At 36.8% G+C, this 19799-nt stretch overlaps 1 protein-coding gene across 1 annotated transcript in view; it reads left to right on the top strand.

Annotated features, from left to right (window-relative positions):
* VWC2 (von Willebrand factor C domain containing 2) overlaps positions 1 to 19066 on the top strand; it is a gene marked incomplete at both ends in the record, with an annotated part of 170633 nt that extends 151567 nt beyond the window's left edge. The window contains one exon of the mRNA XM_081286476.1: positions 18915 to 19066. Within this exon, the coding sequence (XP_081142602.1) occupies positions 18915 to 19066 (152 nt within the window). The remainder of the gene's footprint in view (positions 1 to 18914) is intronic.
* Positions 19067 to 19799: the final 733 nt, after the last annotated feature.

Here is a 19799-nt window from a genome sequence, read left to right as displayed (position 1 = left end):
GAATTGAAAATATCTCCCTTTTGAGCCAAAGAAGCTTGTGGAGCACAGAAGCAACAATGGGGAGAATCCATACAGTCTGGTAAAGGCTTAATACATGAACAAAGGGAAACCAGGTGTTTCTTTATGAACCATTCCATGTAAAGTGTCCCTTTCTCAACTGCTAGTTGAGATTGGTGAGGGGAGGGAGCTGTTGGGGAGGAGTGAGCATGGAAAGATTTCAGTACGGCTCTTTTGGAGGCTACTTGTGTTACGTGGGGCTTTAGCTCAGTGCCACTTGATCTACCAGTCACCACAGGATACCCCATAGGGACAGTCAGGAGAGGAGTTGGGAAGAAACTTTTGAGATTCATTGGGAAGTGGCCCTTTGTCTATCTCAACCCTTTGTCCACCTCTACACATCCGAAAGCAGACTGAGATTAGAAACACCGTGTACTCAAACCAGAAGTGCTCTGAGCCTCCATAGGATAGTGAATAATGGCTTTGGCATTATGACCTTCAGGACAGGTGATTAGGAGCCTTTTAAGCCATGAATTCTGTCACCTAAGTCTCAAAGAATGGTGGATCACACTAACTGCATACAAGCAGCTGATGGGTGCCCACTATTGTCCTCCAGAAAGAAATAAAGACCCAAAGGCACACCTCAGAAAGATGTGGGATGCTTGTGAAGGAGCTTACCTTGTTGATGATCTCGGTGGAACTTCCAGAGATGATACCAGTGTTGAGAATCAGGGCCAATTCCTGTTCCCCCTGTGTTGAAGAGTGAACACCCAAGAAAAAGAGTTTTATTTAAAGGACAGAACAGAGAGATACAGGGACAAAGGCTCCTCCACAGAGAAGTGGGTACAAGTTGGTGCCCGAGGAAGTAGGGGTATCCTCCTCTTTTTATAGATTGCAGAGAGCTGTTCTAATTCAAAGGAGAACAACGGGGGCCACTTGGTCCAGGGGAGTGTTTTTTCTCAATATTAACTTCACAATTTGTTTATAGAGTTTAGTTCATTCTTTCCACCTTTCCTGAGGAAGGAGAGTGCTAGGGAGTGGGTAGTCCCATTTGACATTCAGATTTTCATGAGTTCTTTAATAATGGTTGCAGTATAGTGGCTTCCATTATCTGAATCTATATTTTTTAATCAAACCAAATCAAGGGATTATAGATTCCAATAAGACCTTGGTCACATTTTTGGCAGTGGTGCTGGATAGGGGAAAGGCTTCTACCAAATTAGTTAAATAAAAGTATGAACAAATATTTTAGGTGTCTTATTTTGGGCATTTCAGTATAGTCAATCTAGATGCTTTGGAAAAGGCCTTAATCCAGGGTTTCCCCCTTCTGAGGACTGTTTTCTCAAAGCCTGTTTATTTTTTCATTTGTTCTTTTTAGTTACATATAACAGTAGAATGTATTTTGGCAAATTATACACACATAGAAGTTGGATATGACTTATTCTATTTAGGATCCCACTCTTATGGTTGTACATGATGCAGAGTTACCCTGGTTGTGTATTCAAATACAAGGCTAGAAAAGTTATGTCTGATCAATTTTACTGTTTATCCTATTCCTCTCCCCTCTTCCCTACATTTGCCTTTGTTTAATCCAATGGATTTCTGTTATTCCCCTACCCAATCTTCCTTGTTTTAGGTTAGCATCCATAAATAAGAGACACAATTTGGTCTTTGGTTTTGGGGGATTGGCTTATTTCACTTAGCATGATAATCTCCAGTTCCATTTATTTACCAGCAAATGCCATTATTTTATTCTTATTTCATATATATTCCATTGTGTATAGATACCACATTTTCTTTATCCATTCGTCTGTTGAAGGGCTCCTGGGTTGGTTCCAGAGCATAGCTATTGTGAATTGAACTGCTATAAATATTGATGTGGCAGCATCACTATAGTATGATGATTTTAAGTCCCTTGGGTATATGCTGAGGAGTTGGATAACTGAGTCAAATGGTGGTTCCATTCCAAGTTTTCTAAGAAATCTCTATACTGCTTTCCAGAGTGGTTGCACCAATTTGCAGGCCCATTAGCAATGTATGAGAGTACCTTTCTTTCCATCCTCACCAACATTTTTTGCTACTTTTATTCTCTTTTTAAATGTGTAAATTCCAGGTCAATTTATTTTTCTTTAGAGTTTAATTGCAGACTTTGTATATATAGTTTAGTTGTTGATAGACCTTTATTTAATTTATTTATATGTCATGCTGAGAATCGAACACAGTGTCGCACACATGCCAGGCAAGCGCTCTACTGCTGACCCACAGCTCCAGCCTGCTACTTTTATTCTTGATAATTGCCATTCTGAATGGAGTAAGTTGGAATCTCAGTATAGTTTTAATATGCATTTCTCTAATTGCTAAAGATGTTGAACATTTTTTCATATACTTGTTGACCATTAGTATTTCTTCTTCTGTGAATTGTTTTTTTAGTTCCTTTACCCATTTATCAATTGGGTATTTGTTTTTCTGGTGTTAAATTTTTTGAGTTCTTTGTATATCCTGGAAATTAATCCTCACCTGAGGTATGTATGATAAATTTTTTTTCCCATCCTGTGGGATCTCAGTTCATGTTTTTGATTGTTTCCTTTGCTTGAAGAAGCTTTTCAGTGTGATACCATCCCATTTATTAATTCTTGATTTTACTTCTTATGCAGGGTCCTTGGGATCAAAAATAAGAGAAAATAATATAAAAAGGAAAAATGAATGTGTTTTAGCCAACTGTCTTGCTGCTGCAACTAAAAGATCTGACCAGAACAATTTTAGGAGAGGAAAAGTTTATTAGAGGGCTCACAGTTTCAGAGGTCCATTCACAGAAGGCTCCATTCCTTGGAGCTCAAGGTGAGGCAGGATATCACGGTGGAAGAGTGTGGCAGAGGGAAATAGGTCACATAGTGATTAGGAAGTAGAGAGAGAGACTTCACTGTAGATTCAAATATATGCCGCATAGCCACACCTCCAATGAACCACTTTCTCCAACCACATCCCACCTGCCTCCAGTCACCACTCAGTTAATTCTATCAGTGATTAATTAACTGATTATGCTAAGGCTATAACCCAATCACTTCTCCTCTGATCCCTCTTGCATTGTCTCACATGTGAGTTTTGGGGGGACACTTCACATCGAAATTATAACAGAATATAATCCCGGTTTGGCCAAAACTGGGAAAAGAACTCATACAACTCATACAGAAACATTACAATTGACAGGAACAAAAGCCAGGAAATCTACATATGTAGGTTCAGCCAGGCTGAGCCCAGAGATATGTTAAGATTCTGGTTCTCCAACTTTTGTTGGGTCCTCCTGTTCCCAAGCCAGGGCTTTGGAGCCCTTTCAGCTTGCATTCTCAACACAAGATTATGGCCTCTGGGAAGGTAGGGTGGAAAATACAGCTTAACCAGCATATTGTCAGGAAACAGCTGGAGAAAAAAATTATTTGGGGACTTCTAATTTGAAATGGGCCCTGTCAATACCATCTAGACCTCTATGACCATCAAAGTTAAATTTCACCAATAAAAGCAATTAAGAATATTTTCAGACGCTGGGGATGTGGCTCAAGCGGTAACGCACTTGCCTGGCATGCACAGGGCACTGGGTTCGATCCTCAGCACCACATAAAAATAAAATAAAGATGTTGTGTCCTCCGGAAACTGAAAAATAAATATTAAAAAATTCTCTCTCTCTTAAAAAAAAACTGAAGAATGTTTCTTTCTACTATTAAAATTTTGTAAAAGGAATATTTCAGGCAATAAGAAAAGAACAAACTAATATGGGGAAAAGAATATAAAAAGTTCATAAGAGGACAACAAAGGAGAAAAAGAAATAAGCACAGATGGATCAAATGCAAAATCAGTAATAAGGCTGTAGATGTAACGCAGATGTATTTCTTATTACATTAAAATTAAACATACCAATTAAAAGAAAAAGATTTTCAAACACAATCCTTGGAACTCTACATACTGTTTTCAAGAGAGGTTTAGGGTAGAAAGATGTTGAATTTAAAAAAGACCAGGATGGAGTTGTGGCTCAGTGGAGACTGCTGACCTTATACGCAAAGGCCTGGGTTCAATCCTTGGCACCACATAAAAATAAATAAATAAAATAAAGGTATTGTGTCCAACTATAATTTTAAAAAAAATTTAAAAAAAGAGAGACAAGGTTGGACCATGCACACTCTCACCAATTGAAGGCAGCTGGGGAAACAGTGGATTTGGAGGCAAGAAGCATCAGTAGACAAAAAATGGCAGGCTCCATTGAACCACATGATATGACTCAACTACATATATGTACCTAATAGCTTTAATGTCGTTTTAAAATAGGTAGGGAAACACTGGGACGAACTAAAAAGAGAGATAACAATGCAATAATTATATATGGAAGTTTTGTTTGCAATCATCCATCAAAGGACTTATTCAGGGTATATGAGATTCTTATAAATAAATAAGAAAGTCTTCACAGTTCAGGGTTAAGTGTTGTCAATACAAATCCTTTCAGTATTTAAGATGTAAAAAGACCCACGTTGAATGAGAATATCCAAACAATTAGTCATCAGGGAAATGCAATTAAAACCACCAATCAATACTGTTGCACACCGGCCATGATCCATAAAATATAACAATAAAAACTGACAATACCAAATGAAACTGGAATTCTCAGACACTGATTCTGGGTATCAATTTGTTGCAAACACTTCAGGAAAATATTTATCAGTTTCTAATACAGCGAAAAACATAGTATCAAGCAATTATTCCATTCCTGGGATGTGTGTGTTCATTGGTTCATACCAAGGATGTGTATATTTATAGTAGACTTTTTCATCTCATAAGTAGTTCCTTATAAAAGTTACTTCCACACTACTGTAGTTTTCTACTATTTATTCATTTATTTATTTAATTTTGTTACTGGAAATTGAACCCAGGTGTGCTGTCACACTGAGCTACTTCTCCCCAGTCCTTTTTAGTTTTTATTTTGAGACAAGATCTTGCTAAATTGCTGAGGCTGGCCTCAAACTTTCAACCCTCCTGTCTCAGTCTCCTGAGTTGCTGGGATTATAAGTGTGTGATACAGTGCCCAGCAGCTTTCTATTATTGATAGATATTTGGCAATAAATACCTAACAATATTAGAAGTAAGTATATATAAAAAGTAGTAAATAAATAGTAGTACATTGATAAAATGGAGGGCCATACAGTGCTAAGAACGAGATCAACAGTAGATTCAACAATCTGAATGAATCTCACAAACAAGATATTGAGGACAAGAAGCCCATTGCAAAGAGGTGTATATACATTATGAATCTTATTTTCAGGGATAGCAAAAGTAGGCAAATTCATTCTGTTGTCTTAGAAGCTAGACCAGGATCAGGACACAAGTGGGCTTTTTGGGTCCTGGTAATATTCTGTCCTTTGATCTTGTGGTGGTTTCATGCATGTGTTGGCACTTTGGTCATGAGCACTGTAAGCTGGGTGAGCAGACCCATTATTTGCTCATGAACCAGTGTGTACATGCCCTCAGTGTGTGCCTCTTAGCTCTGCATAGACCATGCAAAGGGGTCACTCACACACTTCATTCATTATTTATTGACTCATTGTATGAAATATAAATGTTCCTCAGATGCTAACAATTATTTGTGAATAAAAGCTTTCATCATCAAATAAATTTAGAAAATATTTCCACTCCGGCCCTTTTACTGATGTTCTCAGTACATGTCAGCATAGATCTCAAGAACCCTCATTTATGGTGTCCCAAATATACTTTACAGTGGGGACTTCTTTTTTTAAACAGGATATCTTCTGCCATATTCAAGTAGGAATTTTAGAAAATATTTCTCACCATTCCCCTGAATGGGATGTACTTTTTAAAATAAGAATTTAGAGCATGTGAATGCATTAGCCCCTAAAAATGAAGATGCATTTTATTTCTTGAATTTTGGCAGAGATTGGGTGGCATGTGATAAATTATATCAATACCTGAGTTCTTGGGGGAAGGCCCCAACTCCTGTAGTCCCAACAGACTTGACTCATCCCAGTGTGCCAATCAAAGAGACCAGCAGTGGTGAGGGATAGGAAAGGAGCTTAAATCTGCATGGCAACACACAAGGACGAACAGATGTAGGGTTACAGTGACCAAAGCCCTGTCTTCAAAGGACTGACAGAAACTGGTGTTTTATAGAAGAGGGGAATAAAGGCAAGGGTTGGGGACTTGTTTCTGTGGGTGGGAGGTTTGCATAGCTAGCAAAGTAGGTCATCCTGGTCAGGCCTTGTTCATTATCTCAGTTCTAGTTCTGTGAGGTGGCTCCTGAGGTGCTTATTGCTTGTGGAGGGAAGCAATTTGATTCCCATGAGATGAATGCTTCTGCTTAAGGGTGGGGGGCAGCCTCAGGACTTGTGTTGCATAGAGGAGTAATCTCATCCATCATGGGTGATTTGCTTTGCTAGGCCTTCGGTTGCATATAGGTAGATTTGGTCCCTTGTCATAAAGATGCTTATTAACCAAGCCTGTAGTTATTGGAATACAAGGTAACTGGAGAAGAAAGTTACTCAGAAGGCAAAGAAACAGACATTTAAAAGGCAAACGGAGTTGAAAGAGACAAAATGGAGCTGGCTGGGTCAGTGACCCGACTCACTTTGAAGAGCAACTTGACAAGATTGGAGTAGAGGAACTAAGGAGCTATGCAGTAGGTTCCAGAGGCTGGAAGGAAAGGTGAACTACGAAAAACAGGCTCCTTTACATTAGTCCCTGGGAACCACCAGGAGAGAATGCTGATCTGGCAGGGTGGTTTTCTAACTGACAGATGTTTTCTTTTGATGAAGATTATTTCTCCTACAGACATAAATTTGCTTCATTTGTATGCCTATTTTGGTGTCCTTTTTTTTTTTTTCTCATTTTATCTGTTCTGGTTTAAAAGTAATTTTGTACTAGATTCTTACCAGAGAGACAGATATGTAAACATGAAAACAGAGGTGTACAGACACATGTACTTTTAATTTCTTAATTTCCCTTAAAATAAAGATGTAAAGGCATATTAGAAAATGTCTTTCCTCTCCTTTTGAGACCAATGCCCTGTGAATCTAAAATACTCCAAGTATATAAAAGGGAAATTGAGATTAGGGCCTACTTTTTCTTCTATTAGACGCAGGGTCTCTGGTTTAATTCCTAGGTCCTTGATCCACTTTGAGTTTTGTGCATAGTGAGAGATAGGGGTTTAATTTCATTTTGCTGCATATGGATTTCCAGTTTTCCCAGCACCATTTGTTGAAGAGGCCATCTTTTCTCCAATGCAGGTCTTTCGCACCTTTGTCTAATGTAAAATAATTGTAATTTTGTGGGCTAGTCTCTGTGTCCTCTATACTGTACCATTGGTCTAGTAGTAGATTAGTAGGCCCTAATCTACCAGTTTGTTTTGGTGCCAATAACATGCTGTTTTTGTTACTATTGCTCTGTAGTATAGTTTAAGGTCTGGTATAGTGATGCTACCTGCTTCACTCTTCCTTCTAAGGATTTCTTTAGCTATTCTGGGTCTCTTATTTTTCCAGATGAATTTCATGATTGTTTTTTCTGTTTATATGAGGAATTTCATTGGGATTTTGATCAGAATTGCATTAAATATGTATAGTGCTTTTGGTAGTATGATCATTTTGACAATATTAATTCTGCCTATCCAAGAGTAATGTAGATCTTTCCATCTTCTAAGGTCTTCTTTGATTTCTTTCTTTAGGGTTCTGTAGTTTTCATTTCATAGATCTTTCACCTCTCTAAGTTGATTCCCAAGTATTTTGTTTTATTTTTTGAGGCTATTGTAAATGGGGTAGTTTTCCTCTGTCCCTCTCAGAAGATTTGTCACTGATATACAGAAATGCCTTTGATTTATGGCTGTTGATTTTATATTCTGCTACTTTGCTGAATTCATTTACTAGTTCTAGAAGTTTTCTGGTGGAGCTTTTTGGGTTTTCTAGATATGGGATCATATCAGCAGCAAATAGTGCTAATTTAAGTTCTTCTTTTCCTATATGTATCCCTTTAATTTTTTTCATCTAATTGCTCTGGCCAGTGTTTCAAGAACTATGTTAAATAGAAGTGGTGAAAGAGGGCATCCCTGTCTTATTCCAGTTTTTAGAGGGAATGCCTTCATTTTTTCTCCATTTATAATGATGTTGGCTGGGGGCTTAGCGTAGAGTTAAAACCAAGAATTAATAAATGGGATGGACTCAAACTAAAAAATTTCCTCTCAGCAAAAGAAACAATCTGAGATGAATAGAGAGCCTTCATCTTGGGAGAAAATTTTTGCTTCTCACACATCAGTTAAAGTTCTAATCTCTAGGGTATATAAAGAACTCAAAAAGCTAAGCACCAAAAAACCAAATAACCCAATCAATAAATGGGCCAAGGACCTGAACAGGCATTTCTCAGAAGAGGATATACAATCAACCAATCAACAAATATGTGAAAAAATGTTTATTATCTCTAGCAATTAGAGAAATGCAAATCAAAATTACTCTAAGATTTCATCTCACTCTAGTCAGAATAGCAGCTATTATGAAGACAAACAGCAATAAGTGTTGGTGAGGATGTGGAGAAAAAGGTATACTCATACATTGCTGGTGGGACTGCAAGTTGGTGCAACCAAATGGAAAGCAGTATGGAGATTCCTTGGAAATCTGGGAATGGAACCACCATTTGACCCAGCTATCCCTCTCCTCAGTCTATACCCAATGGACTTAAAAACAGCATACTACAGGGACACAGCCACAATAATGTTTATAGCAGCACTATTCACAATAGCTAAACTGTGGGACCTACTAAATTCCCTTCAGTAGAGGAATGGATAAAAAAAAATGTAGCATATATACACAATGGAATTTTACTCAGCAACAAAAGAGAATAAAATTATGGCTTTTGCAGGTAAATGGATGGAAGATAATGCTAAGTGAAGTTAGCCAGTCCCCAAAAGACAAATGCTGAATATTTTCTCTGATATAAGGTGACTGATTCATAGTGGGGCAGGGAGGGGGAGCATGGGGTGGGAGGTGAACAGAGGGGGCAGGGGGTTAGCAATGATGGTGGAATGTGATGGACATGTATGAAGACATGAATTGGTGTGAACATACTTTATATACAAAGATATGAAAAATTGTGCTGTATATGTTTAATAAGAATTATAATGCATTCTGCTGTCATTTATTTTAAAAATTAAATCAATTTTACAAAAGGGAAATTGAAATGCAACACCTGTTACTTCCTCTCTATAAATAACAGGTGGGAAATTTCATACTTGGGAGTTAGGGTTCTGCTGAGCAACATGATTTACAGTAAGAGAAAACGTAGCTACTTCAACAGGTATGGGAAGTTCTGTATACTTAATAATTATTTTTACTCTAATTTCATGGCTCCAAAAGAAAGATTACCAATAATCTAGTTCCTAAAATAAAATGTGCAGCCACCAATGAATGCTGTCCCTGCTGGGCTCCTGAACTGGATGGATTTCTGCTCCATAGCTCTGCCCTTCTGGGATGCGGGGGACATTCTCAGCGTTCAGTTCTGGATGGAAGAGAAACCGATATGACCTCAAGCATGTGCTTGTGTCTTTTCTCATTAACACTCTGTCTTCTGTGATGCACCGTTCCTTGTGGTACACATCTAAAACATACTGGCAACTTGCTCATCAATACAGCCATTGTAGTTTATTTCAGTGTGTCAATTAATTGTCTAATTCTAAAATTTTAACTCAATTTTACGTACACTGAGCTCTTGCCCTGTGCTGTAAGCAGTAGTAGACCCTGCAGTGAAACCATGATGTCACTGTGACTTCTGCCCCTAGGGGATGCCAATCAATGGAGGACATGCATGGGTTCCAAGGACCGTCACTGTGAAAGGCAGTTTTGTTGGATATACAGGAGCAGCTGAGAAGGATGTCCAAATCCAAATCTCCCAGGAGGTTCCAGCTTGATTTGTCTTCAGTTCAGCACACCTTAAGTTAACACACCTATTCTGGTCTAGATTGTGCTGGTAGCTATGGCAACAGTGGGGCAGACTGTGGAGGGTCTTAAAGGGATGAAAAGCAGCTTCTTCTTGTCCATGTCAATCCAGGATGAAGTCTGTGTTAACTGTGTGAAGAATTTCAAGTCATTCTGATACCATGTGTCTTTGTCCATTTGTGCTGCTATAATATGACAAAAAGGGAAATTTATGAAAATCAGAAACCTATTACATCACAGTTCTGGAGGCTGTAGAGTCCAAGACCAGGGATTAGCAGTTTCTGCATTTGGAAAGGGCCTTTTACATGATGGCATCTTCTGCTTGTGTCCTCACATTAAGAAAGAGGTACCGGCAAAGAAGATGAATGCCTCGGGCTGGGGATGTGGCTCAAGCAGTAGCGCGCTCGCCTGGCATGCATGCGGCCCGGGTTCGATCCCCAGCACCACATACCAACAAAGATGTTGTGTCTGCCGAGAACTAAAAAATAAATATTAAAAAAAATTCTCTCTCTCTCTCCTCTCTCACTCTCTCTTAAAAAAAAAAAAAAAAGATGAATCATCTGTTAGGACTTCTCATGATTTAATTCCTTGTGATCTAATCACATCCAAAAACCTTATCTCTTAATACTAGCACATTGTTAAGTTTCAACATAGGGATTTTGAGGGGAGACCAGCATTCAAACCAAACCCCTGTGTATCATCACCTGTAGTGAGTGGGGTTCACATACTTATGTGATCCAGGTGAACAACCTTCCCAATTGTGAACCCTCTGTCCTAAATTCAGATCAGCACAGAAAACATCATTTTAGCAACAATTATCAAGTGTCCCTGAGGAAAAAAAAATATTATATGCTATAATTATTTTGAAATTAGCCATTTTTTTTACCCAATGGGTACTTTAATTGAAGCCAAGCCAAATTAATATAATATAATGTAATGTATCATCAATTATTAGCTATGTGATTTGACAAATGCTTATTTTCTCTAAATGTAATTTTCCATATTTTGAAATTGTTTTGCCTTATATAAATATAAAACATAAATGCATAAATACGAAACAAATTTTATAATTATGGTTAAAATTAAATTTTTTTCCTCCATTGCCCTACTTACTAATGAAGTTAAATGTATAGAAGTTCATTTGTCATTGAGTGATTATAGTAGCACAATCTACTTTCATATATCAGTATTCTCTTAGGTAGTTTACCGAGTAATTGGAAGTGATATTTTCCCCAAGATTTTTAGTCATCCACTCTGTCTGAAATTAATACAACAACTTCTGCTTGCATATAGACTTTCTTATTTTCTGCCCCACGTCCACCCCCCAGTACTGGAAATTGAACCCAGGGGCATTCTACCACTGAGATACACCCCTGCCAAGACCTCATGCCTGGGCTGTTAATTCAGGAACCAGACGGGTAATGAGGGGATGAAGAAAAGACAAACAGACACACACATAGAGAAAAAGGTGGGCCAGGTTTAGCAAAGCCCTGGTGAGGCTTACCAGCGCTAGCTCAGCACGTTTATTATATAGGTTTTGTTAAAAGGTTATTTGTTAGAAAGTTTTAACGGAGCAGGCAGTCTGAAGGCAAGGTGAAACTTTCGAGACACGAGGCCATCTTGTTATACCCAGAATTCTCTACCCCAGGAGTGGGTATCTGAATCCAAGATTCCAATTGTCAGAGCTGTGCACCTTGGCACATAGCCTCCCCTGGCCAGTGTTACCATAGCAGTTGAGGGCATCCTGACCTGCACTTTTGCAGAGTTAGCTCCAGTACAAATGCAACCATGAGGGAATCAGAGACCAGGTTCCAGTCACCACTCTCCACACACCCCTAGTCATTTTTATTTTATTTGTGAGACAGGGACTCACTGAGTTACCTAGGAAGGTTTCAAACACGTGATCCTCCTGCCTTAGCCTCCCAAGAAGCTAGGATTATAGGTATGTGCCACTACAACTGGATCTTTTTTTTTTTTTTTTTGATCAGTGTTAGCATGGTACAACTTTCTCTATTTCTTTATTTTAAATTTATGTGTGTATTTAATCCACGAAGTGGGTTTTTTATATTCAACAAATAGTTGTGCACTGTTTTGTGATCCACTCTGAAAAACTCTTTTCTTTTACTTGGTGTATTTATATCATTGACATTCAAAGTGATTATTAATGTAGTTTTGTAAATATCAATCATATTTGTTATAATTTTCTATTCATTACCTTCATTCTTAGTTTCTATTTTTGTCTTCCATTCTTTCTCTGCTTCTGCTGTTTTAATTTTTAAAAACTGGTTCCTTTTTCTTCTATTTCCTTAGTATATCTGTTATCCTTCCTTCTTAAAAAAATTTTAGTGGTTGCCATAAATTTGTTACATACATTTAAAGGGTTATCAGGGATATTATACGATGGCAGGCTAACAGAGAGGTTATATAATGATAAAGGGGTCAGCTCTCCAGAAAGAAAAATACATCTTCAACATGTATTTGTCTCCAATTAGAAAATCAAACTGTATGAGGCAAAATATGACAGAAATACAAAACTAAATAAATGAATCTATCATTATACTTTGGATGCTCTAGTACTCCTTTTTCATATCTAGCAGGTAGAAAATTGGAGGACATAGTTGACTTGAAGAGCAACAGCATTCAACTGGATAGTACTACATCCATTGAGTTCTTCATCTAACAACAGCAGAATAAACATTTTTCTCAAGATTGCATGGAACATTCACTAAGAAAGAACAAATTCTGGACCACAAAACACACCACAACATATTTAAAAGAATTAAAATCATATACTATCTACTCTCAGTCTATAATAGTATTAGACTGAAAACAGAAAGATAGTAGAGAAATCCCTAAATACTTGTAGATTTAAGAGCACATTTATAAATAACACATGGATCCAGAAGAAATCTCAAGGAAATTTTAATATTAAAAACTAAATGAAAATGAAAACACTTTATCAGAACTTGTGGTATGAGAGAAAGCAGTGCTCAGGAAATTAATAGCATTAAATGCATATATTAGAAAAGAAGAAATCTAAAATGAAAGTAATCAAAGCTTCTACTTTAGGAAACTAGGAAAAGAAGGTGAAATTAAATTAAATCCAAAATAAGCAGAAGAAAATAAAAGGATAAACTTTCAACAAATGGTGCTGGGATAATTGAATATCCATAAACATACACACACAAAAATCTCAACATAAACCTCATTTCTTATGCAAAAATTGTCTTAAAATGGATCATGGGCTTAAATGTAAACCATAAAACTATAACATTTTTATGAGATAACATAGGAGAAAATCTTTAGGGCATAGAGCTCTTGATGATTTTCTTAGGGCAATCAATGTTGTGACCTATAAAAAGAAAATTGATATGTTAAAATATAAAACATTTGCTCTGAAAAACTCCCTCTTAAAATGTTAGAAGGCAAGCTAAAAAAAAAAAAAACAGGAGAAAATATTTGCAAGTCATCTGTCTGTCAATGGAATAGTACATAGAATATAAAAATAATATTCTAAATTCAACACTTAAAAAAAAAACACCCAAATAAGCCAACTAAAAAACAGGCTAAATAACAGTAGAGAAATAACAAACTAAAAATGTGAGATATTACTACACATCTATCAGAATGGCTAAGCAAATCTGGGCATAGTGGCTTATGCTTGTAATCTCAGTGGTTTAGGAGGCTGAGAGAGGAGGATCACAAGTTGAAGGCCCAACTCAGCAATTTAGCAATGCCCTAAGCAACTTTGTGAGACCCTGTCTCAAAGTAAAAAACGAAAAGGGTTGAGGATGTGGCTCATTGGTAAAGTGTCCCTGAGTTCAATTTCTAGGACAAAAATTTTAAAAGTATGGTAACAAGGCCAAATGCTGATAAGTATGTGCATAAACTGTATTCCTGGTTGGACTGTAGATTTTATAGGCTCTCCAGTTTATTAATTTCTTATAAAACTAAACATACAACTACCATACAATCCATCAATTGCTCTGAGGTATCCCCCTCAGACAGTAAAACTGTTTACACAAAGCCTATACGGGAATCTTTATAATAGCTTTATTCATAACAAGCTCCGAACTGGAGAAAAGTGTTCTGTTTTGTGAGTGGTTAAACTGTGTTATATCCACACCTTGCATTTGAGTCAGCTTTTGTGTCACTGTGTTAAAAGATTTGGTGAGAAAAATTTTAGAGGTTAAAAAGTTTATTTGGGGGCTCATGGTTTCAGTGGCCTGAGTCCATAGATTGCTGGGTCCATTCCTCAGGGCTTAAGTTGAGGCTGAACATCATGGCAAAAGAGTGTGGTGGAGGGAAGCAGCTCACATGATGATCAGGAAGCAGAGAGAGAGGTCTCCACCTGCTAGATACACATATATATATCCCATAGCCACACCCCAATGAACCACTTCCTCCAGCCCCACCCCACCTGCCTCCAGTTACCACTCAGTTAATCTCACTAGGGATTAATTTGCTGATTAGGTTAAGGCTATAACCCAATCATTTCACCTACAAACCTTCTATCATTGTTTCATGTGAGCTTTTGGGGGACACCTCATCCAAACCATATCACCTTGGAACATCATTTATAAAGAAAGAATGAACTATTTATGCCTAACATATAGGTGGATCTCAACAGCATTATGCTGAGCTTCAAAAGCCAGTCTTAAAGTCCAAACTACTGCATGAGTTCATTTCTATAATGTTCTTTTAATGGCACAACTGTAGATATGAAAAATACATAAATGGTTCTGTTGGGGAAGGAAGGAAGATACAAACAACTTAAAGGGTGGCATGAGGGAGTACTCTGGTGATGGGAAAGTTCTGTGTCTTGATTTTGGTCCTGATAACACAAAATGTGGGAAAATAACGTAGATGTATACCTGTATATCATATCTCATCAGTTTCTCTTTTTATATTGTTCTTATAATTATGGAAGATCTAACTTTTGGGGGAGACTAAAGAGTGCATGAGTTTCCTCTCTACTACCTTTGCAACTTCCTGGTTTGATTTAATTCTACAATTTCAAAATCAAAGCTTTTTCGTGAACTATTTCATAAAATTAACTTTGTGTATGTTGTATGTGTTTGTGTGTCACCAAATATTCAGAGGGAGTTTGTTGAAACAGTCTTACAATTTGGTTAATTTACAGGAATTCTGCTTCTAAGAAGAAAACTTTAAAAAATGTCAGTAATTGGAATCTGTTGTGGAATTCTAAATTTATATTAAAATTTTATAACTTACAAAACAATTTATATGGCCTTAATTCAAAAGAATTTATAAAATACAAGAAGAATAACCTCAGCTGTGTCATAAACTAAATATTTGAAGTAGGAAAAAAATAGTAAAATGGCAGATAATTTTAATTAAAAATTACCTGAAAAATCCTCTACTTGAGCTGATGTCGTTTTAGATGAAGAAAGCTTACTTCATAAATTCTTTAACAGTGCATACATTAATCCTTTTTTTGTTGCTATAATGAAATATTTGAGACAGGGTACTTTTTTTTTTTTTAAGTAGAGGTTTATTTAGCTCCAGGTATAGAAGTTTAAGGGAATGGCACCAGCACCAGTTTGTCCCTGTGAGAACCAAATGGTGGATGGCATTGCAATAGTGGGACCCCATGAAAGAGGGAGAAAGATCCATCACATCACCAGACAGGAAGCCAGAAGGTCTATTCAGGATGAGGCTCAGCCTTTTAAACCACTAGCTCTTAGGGGTCTCACCAGAACAACCTTAATCCCTTCCAAAGACACACCTGCAGTGACTTAAGTTCCTCTTAAGTCATTCTTCATGTTGTCACACTGAGGACCAAGCTTCCAGCACATGAACACTTGGGGCACACACCCAACCACAGTGGTTCATATTTAAATACCATATGTGAAGTACTTGTTACCCCTCCTCTTCCTCACTGACACTGCATGAGACAAAGGCATGTTCACATGTTTTTTCCAACATAATCAGCCTGGGCAGTTCTATAAGGTTTTAGAAAAAGGGGCTAATGAGCCTGGTTAATATTGAACACCTGTCAGAATTTAATTAACCATATCATTGTAAAATTCTTATCAAGAGTTACTCTTATTTTATTTTTAACATCTGATATTTCAAATGCTTATAGTACCTTTGGGTGCAATCATCGTGGAAGTTGTGACAAGGAAGGTTCAGAATCAGTGTTTCTCCTCATGATTCATTTAGCATGATTTGTCGTGAGAGGAATTTATATAAAACTATAATTAAAAGTGTGTGAAATAGAAAGTTTCCTATATGAAACAGAATGTCACTTGTGTTCTGCCTCTAGGTTTGTGTATATTAATTACTATTTAGACACTTGATATTTTTGTTGGCTTTTTGCTTTTCTTCGTGAATATATTTTTCACTAAGTTCCCAACAATTTGTGTATCTCTTCTTGCCTGAAACAGATGATTAAAAAAACACACTAAATGTATATGCACTTCATAGATGCGAGGGACCAATTTCAAACTGCCCAGCAGTAGAACTCATTTTGAATAATGATGAATGTGCATGTGAGGCCATAAACAACGAGGGTCTCCATTCTAACATGAAGTGATTAGCTGGGACAAGTCCTTAAGGAAGAATAAAAGTAAAGTATGTAATTGTTAAGAAGATCCTGCATTTTGAGGAAAAAAAGTTTCTTATTTTTTAAAAACCAGTTGTCACACTAGGAGAATACATTAGAAATTGATGAAAATATTGACTATACAGGCCAGAGGTGGGAGGTGACAGAGTAGTAATGGGTAGAGTGGACACATGGAAGCAAATGTAACTAACAGTATGTTATTGATAACATGACTATACAGAGAGGAATTGAGTGACTTTATTTATTTTTCCAGTTGGATATTTAATCCAGGGATACTTCGACACTCCACTCCTCTACATTCCTAGACATTTTTATGCTTCATTTTGAGAGAGGGTCTTGCTAAGCTATTTAGAACCTTGCTAAATTGCTGAGGCTGGCCTTGAACTTTGTGATCCTCCTGCCTCAGCCTCCCAAGTGTATGAGTTTACAGGTGTGACTTTTAAACAAAATATATTGTAAGAATTGCAAAGAAAATGTATTCATTATTAATTAAGAATAATATATTTGGTAAATTTTAAAATTGCTTTATGTGAACCGTAGGATAAAAGTAACTGTAGTATTTGAAAATGTGAATATGTTAATCATTTTTTTGTTTCTTCTTCTTGTGCCTGGCCGTAGAGCTGCAACCTGACAGTGCTTGGGTCGTCCACCCACATCCAGCAGCTCCCAACTCCTTTGTGTTTCATAAGTCCTCATGGGAGGCCAGGGGCGGGACTTCCACCTTAGTCAATGATTTTAATAAAGGAAAATTTCTGTCAAAGGAGTCACACAAGATAGCATGGTGACCTGCTGGTGGTCTCAGCTATACAGCAAGAGCCAAGCTTAAAAAGGAAAGAAAAGAAAAAGAAATATATGTGGAATTAAAACCTATCAGATAAATTAAATAAGTAAAACTGATAAATTTAGTGTTTCATTATAAAAGAAATATATATATATATATATATACACACACATACATATATATAATCTAAGAAAAATTTTTGAACTATTTATTAGAAAATCACAATTTTAAAATTTCTTATGTACATTTCTATCTGTGCCCATCTCTGAAGAGGGCCTGCAAACAGTATCTGATCAGTACAATGAGTGTATACAATATTCAGGTCTTATGTCTAATTATATTCTCCACTGAAAGGAATTAGGGTCCCTTGGAAAAAGTGCTAATTTTAGATTTAGGAAATATGAGCTAAAATCATCATGTTGGTTCAGAAATTAAAGATGCTTCTATTGACCAAAGATGCATGTCAAAAGATATAACAACTGGCTTGAAGTTCTCTAGCCAAATTTTAGGTAATTTGAGCCACATCCCCAGCCCCATTACAATTCTTAATATACCTTTATACCACAATTTATCGTATCTCTGTATATAAGATATGTTGACACCAAATTCACATCTTCATACATATATTTGTACAACGATGAGGGTCTTCTTCCACCATCCATCTCACAAACTGTTAAAGTTCTAAGTTGGAGCCTTTGTTAGTGATTACTTATGTTGGAATTTTAGAGACGGTTTTGGAGGCAGAGCAGTTGTAGGTGTATGAACCATAACATAAAGCCAATAATTTTTAAAATTAGTTCCAATTCACATTGGAAATTGTTCTAATACTCATTTTCTTCACATATTTGAATTTCTTATAGAGTGAAGTGTGGCTGTGACATCTTTATTGCTTGACAAGGTTATAATCAATGTTAATTGAATTACAGAGATCCTCAGTTCTTATGGAAGATATACCCCCGGAGCATGCTAAGGAGGGGCTTATCACAGTGTGATCCCCCGAAAACAGCAGCCACATCAACTAAGGAACTTATCAAAGCAAATTTTTGGGCCCCATCCCAATCCTGGGGAGTCAGAAAATCTTGGGTGGGACCTGCAACCAGCATTTGTATAGTCTTCCAGGTGACGAAAAGTCTGATGAAGTTTGAAAACCTGCTCCAGGAGATATGGAAAGTATGATGGATTTATGCTACTTAAAGATGTTTTCTTCTTTGAGCTCTGCTAAAAAATGTCAAGAGGAATATGACTGGTTCTCCGAAGGTCTTGGTTAATGAGAATGCTTTTCCTATAATTACTTAGCATGAATTAAATCTATGATTGCAAATATGGCCATACATAAGGTCTCAAAATGGAATAGTCTGATAATGAAAACCACAGCATTATCACTCATAAAATTTTAAATGCATTGGTTTCATTTCAGATGAAAAAGGGAGAGTAAGCACTTCATTTTACTGAAGTTCTGACTTTCCCACTATCCTTCATAAAAAAGAGTGAATAAAATATATATTATAATGCTAATTACCTAATTATATTGATCATATATTTATGCACACACTTAAAATGTTCTTCTGCATTTCAGGTCCAAACTGCTTTGCAGAAACTGCTGTCATTCCAGCTGGCAGAGAAGTGAAGACTGACGAGTGCACCATATGTCACTGTACTTATGAGGAAGGAACATGGAGAATTGAGCGGCAGGCCATGTGCACGAGACACGAATGCAGGCAGATGTAGACACTTCACAATATAAAAACTCTCACATTTTTCTAGACCCTTTTACTGATGTGAACATTCTAGATGACTGGGAAGTATCAATCAAAAGGAGAAGACTTTTGATAAGGAATCATGGAAAATAGTTGGTACATTTGCTTTTCTTGGTAACAATTACTGCAAAAGAAGGAGATGGATATATTTCAAAACATCAACAAGAACTTTGGGCATAAAATCCCTCTCTAAATAAATGTGCTATTTTCACAGTAAGTACACTAAAGTACACTATTATATAATAAATGTATTTCTATAATCCCTCTATTAGAGAGCTTATATAAATGTTTTCTATAGATACAGATTAAAAATGCTGTGCTGTCAACCGTCCTCACTGTGTACCTGCATATCTTTGTCAGTTCTGATTGCATCACATGGGGATGCTAAGGGTTGCCAGTCCCCCTTCACGGCTTCACACAAACTAGTGCATCCATCCATTAATGGATCATAATAGGACTGGTTTCTATTGAAACCTTGTCCAAATTCTATTTAATTACAGACATCTATCTGATATTCATCCCTAGAAGGCACAGACAAATTCACATAAACATAATGCCACCTTCTTATAACAACATATTGCTTTTATCAGTTCATTCTCATTCATTTGGGAAATGTAGATATAAAAGATTACTAATACACTTTTTCACTTTTTACAGCTCTCCTATGTTGTGGACCATAAATAAACATATACATATATTTCATT

This window comes from Spermophilus citellus (genome assembly GCF_964194105.1).
Source record: "Spermophilus citellus genome assembly, chromosome: 3".
NCBI classification, from domain to species: domain Eukaryota; kingdom Metazoa; phylum Chordata; class Mammalia; order Rodentia; family Sciuridae; genus Spermophilus; species Spermophilus citellus.
Note: the sequence above shows the minus strand (reverse complement) of the source record. Positions and strands in the feature narration are given on the sequence as shown.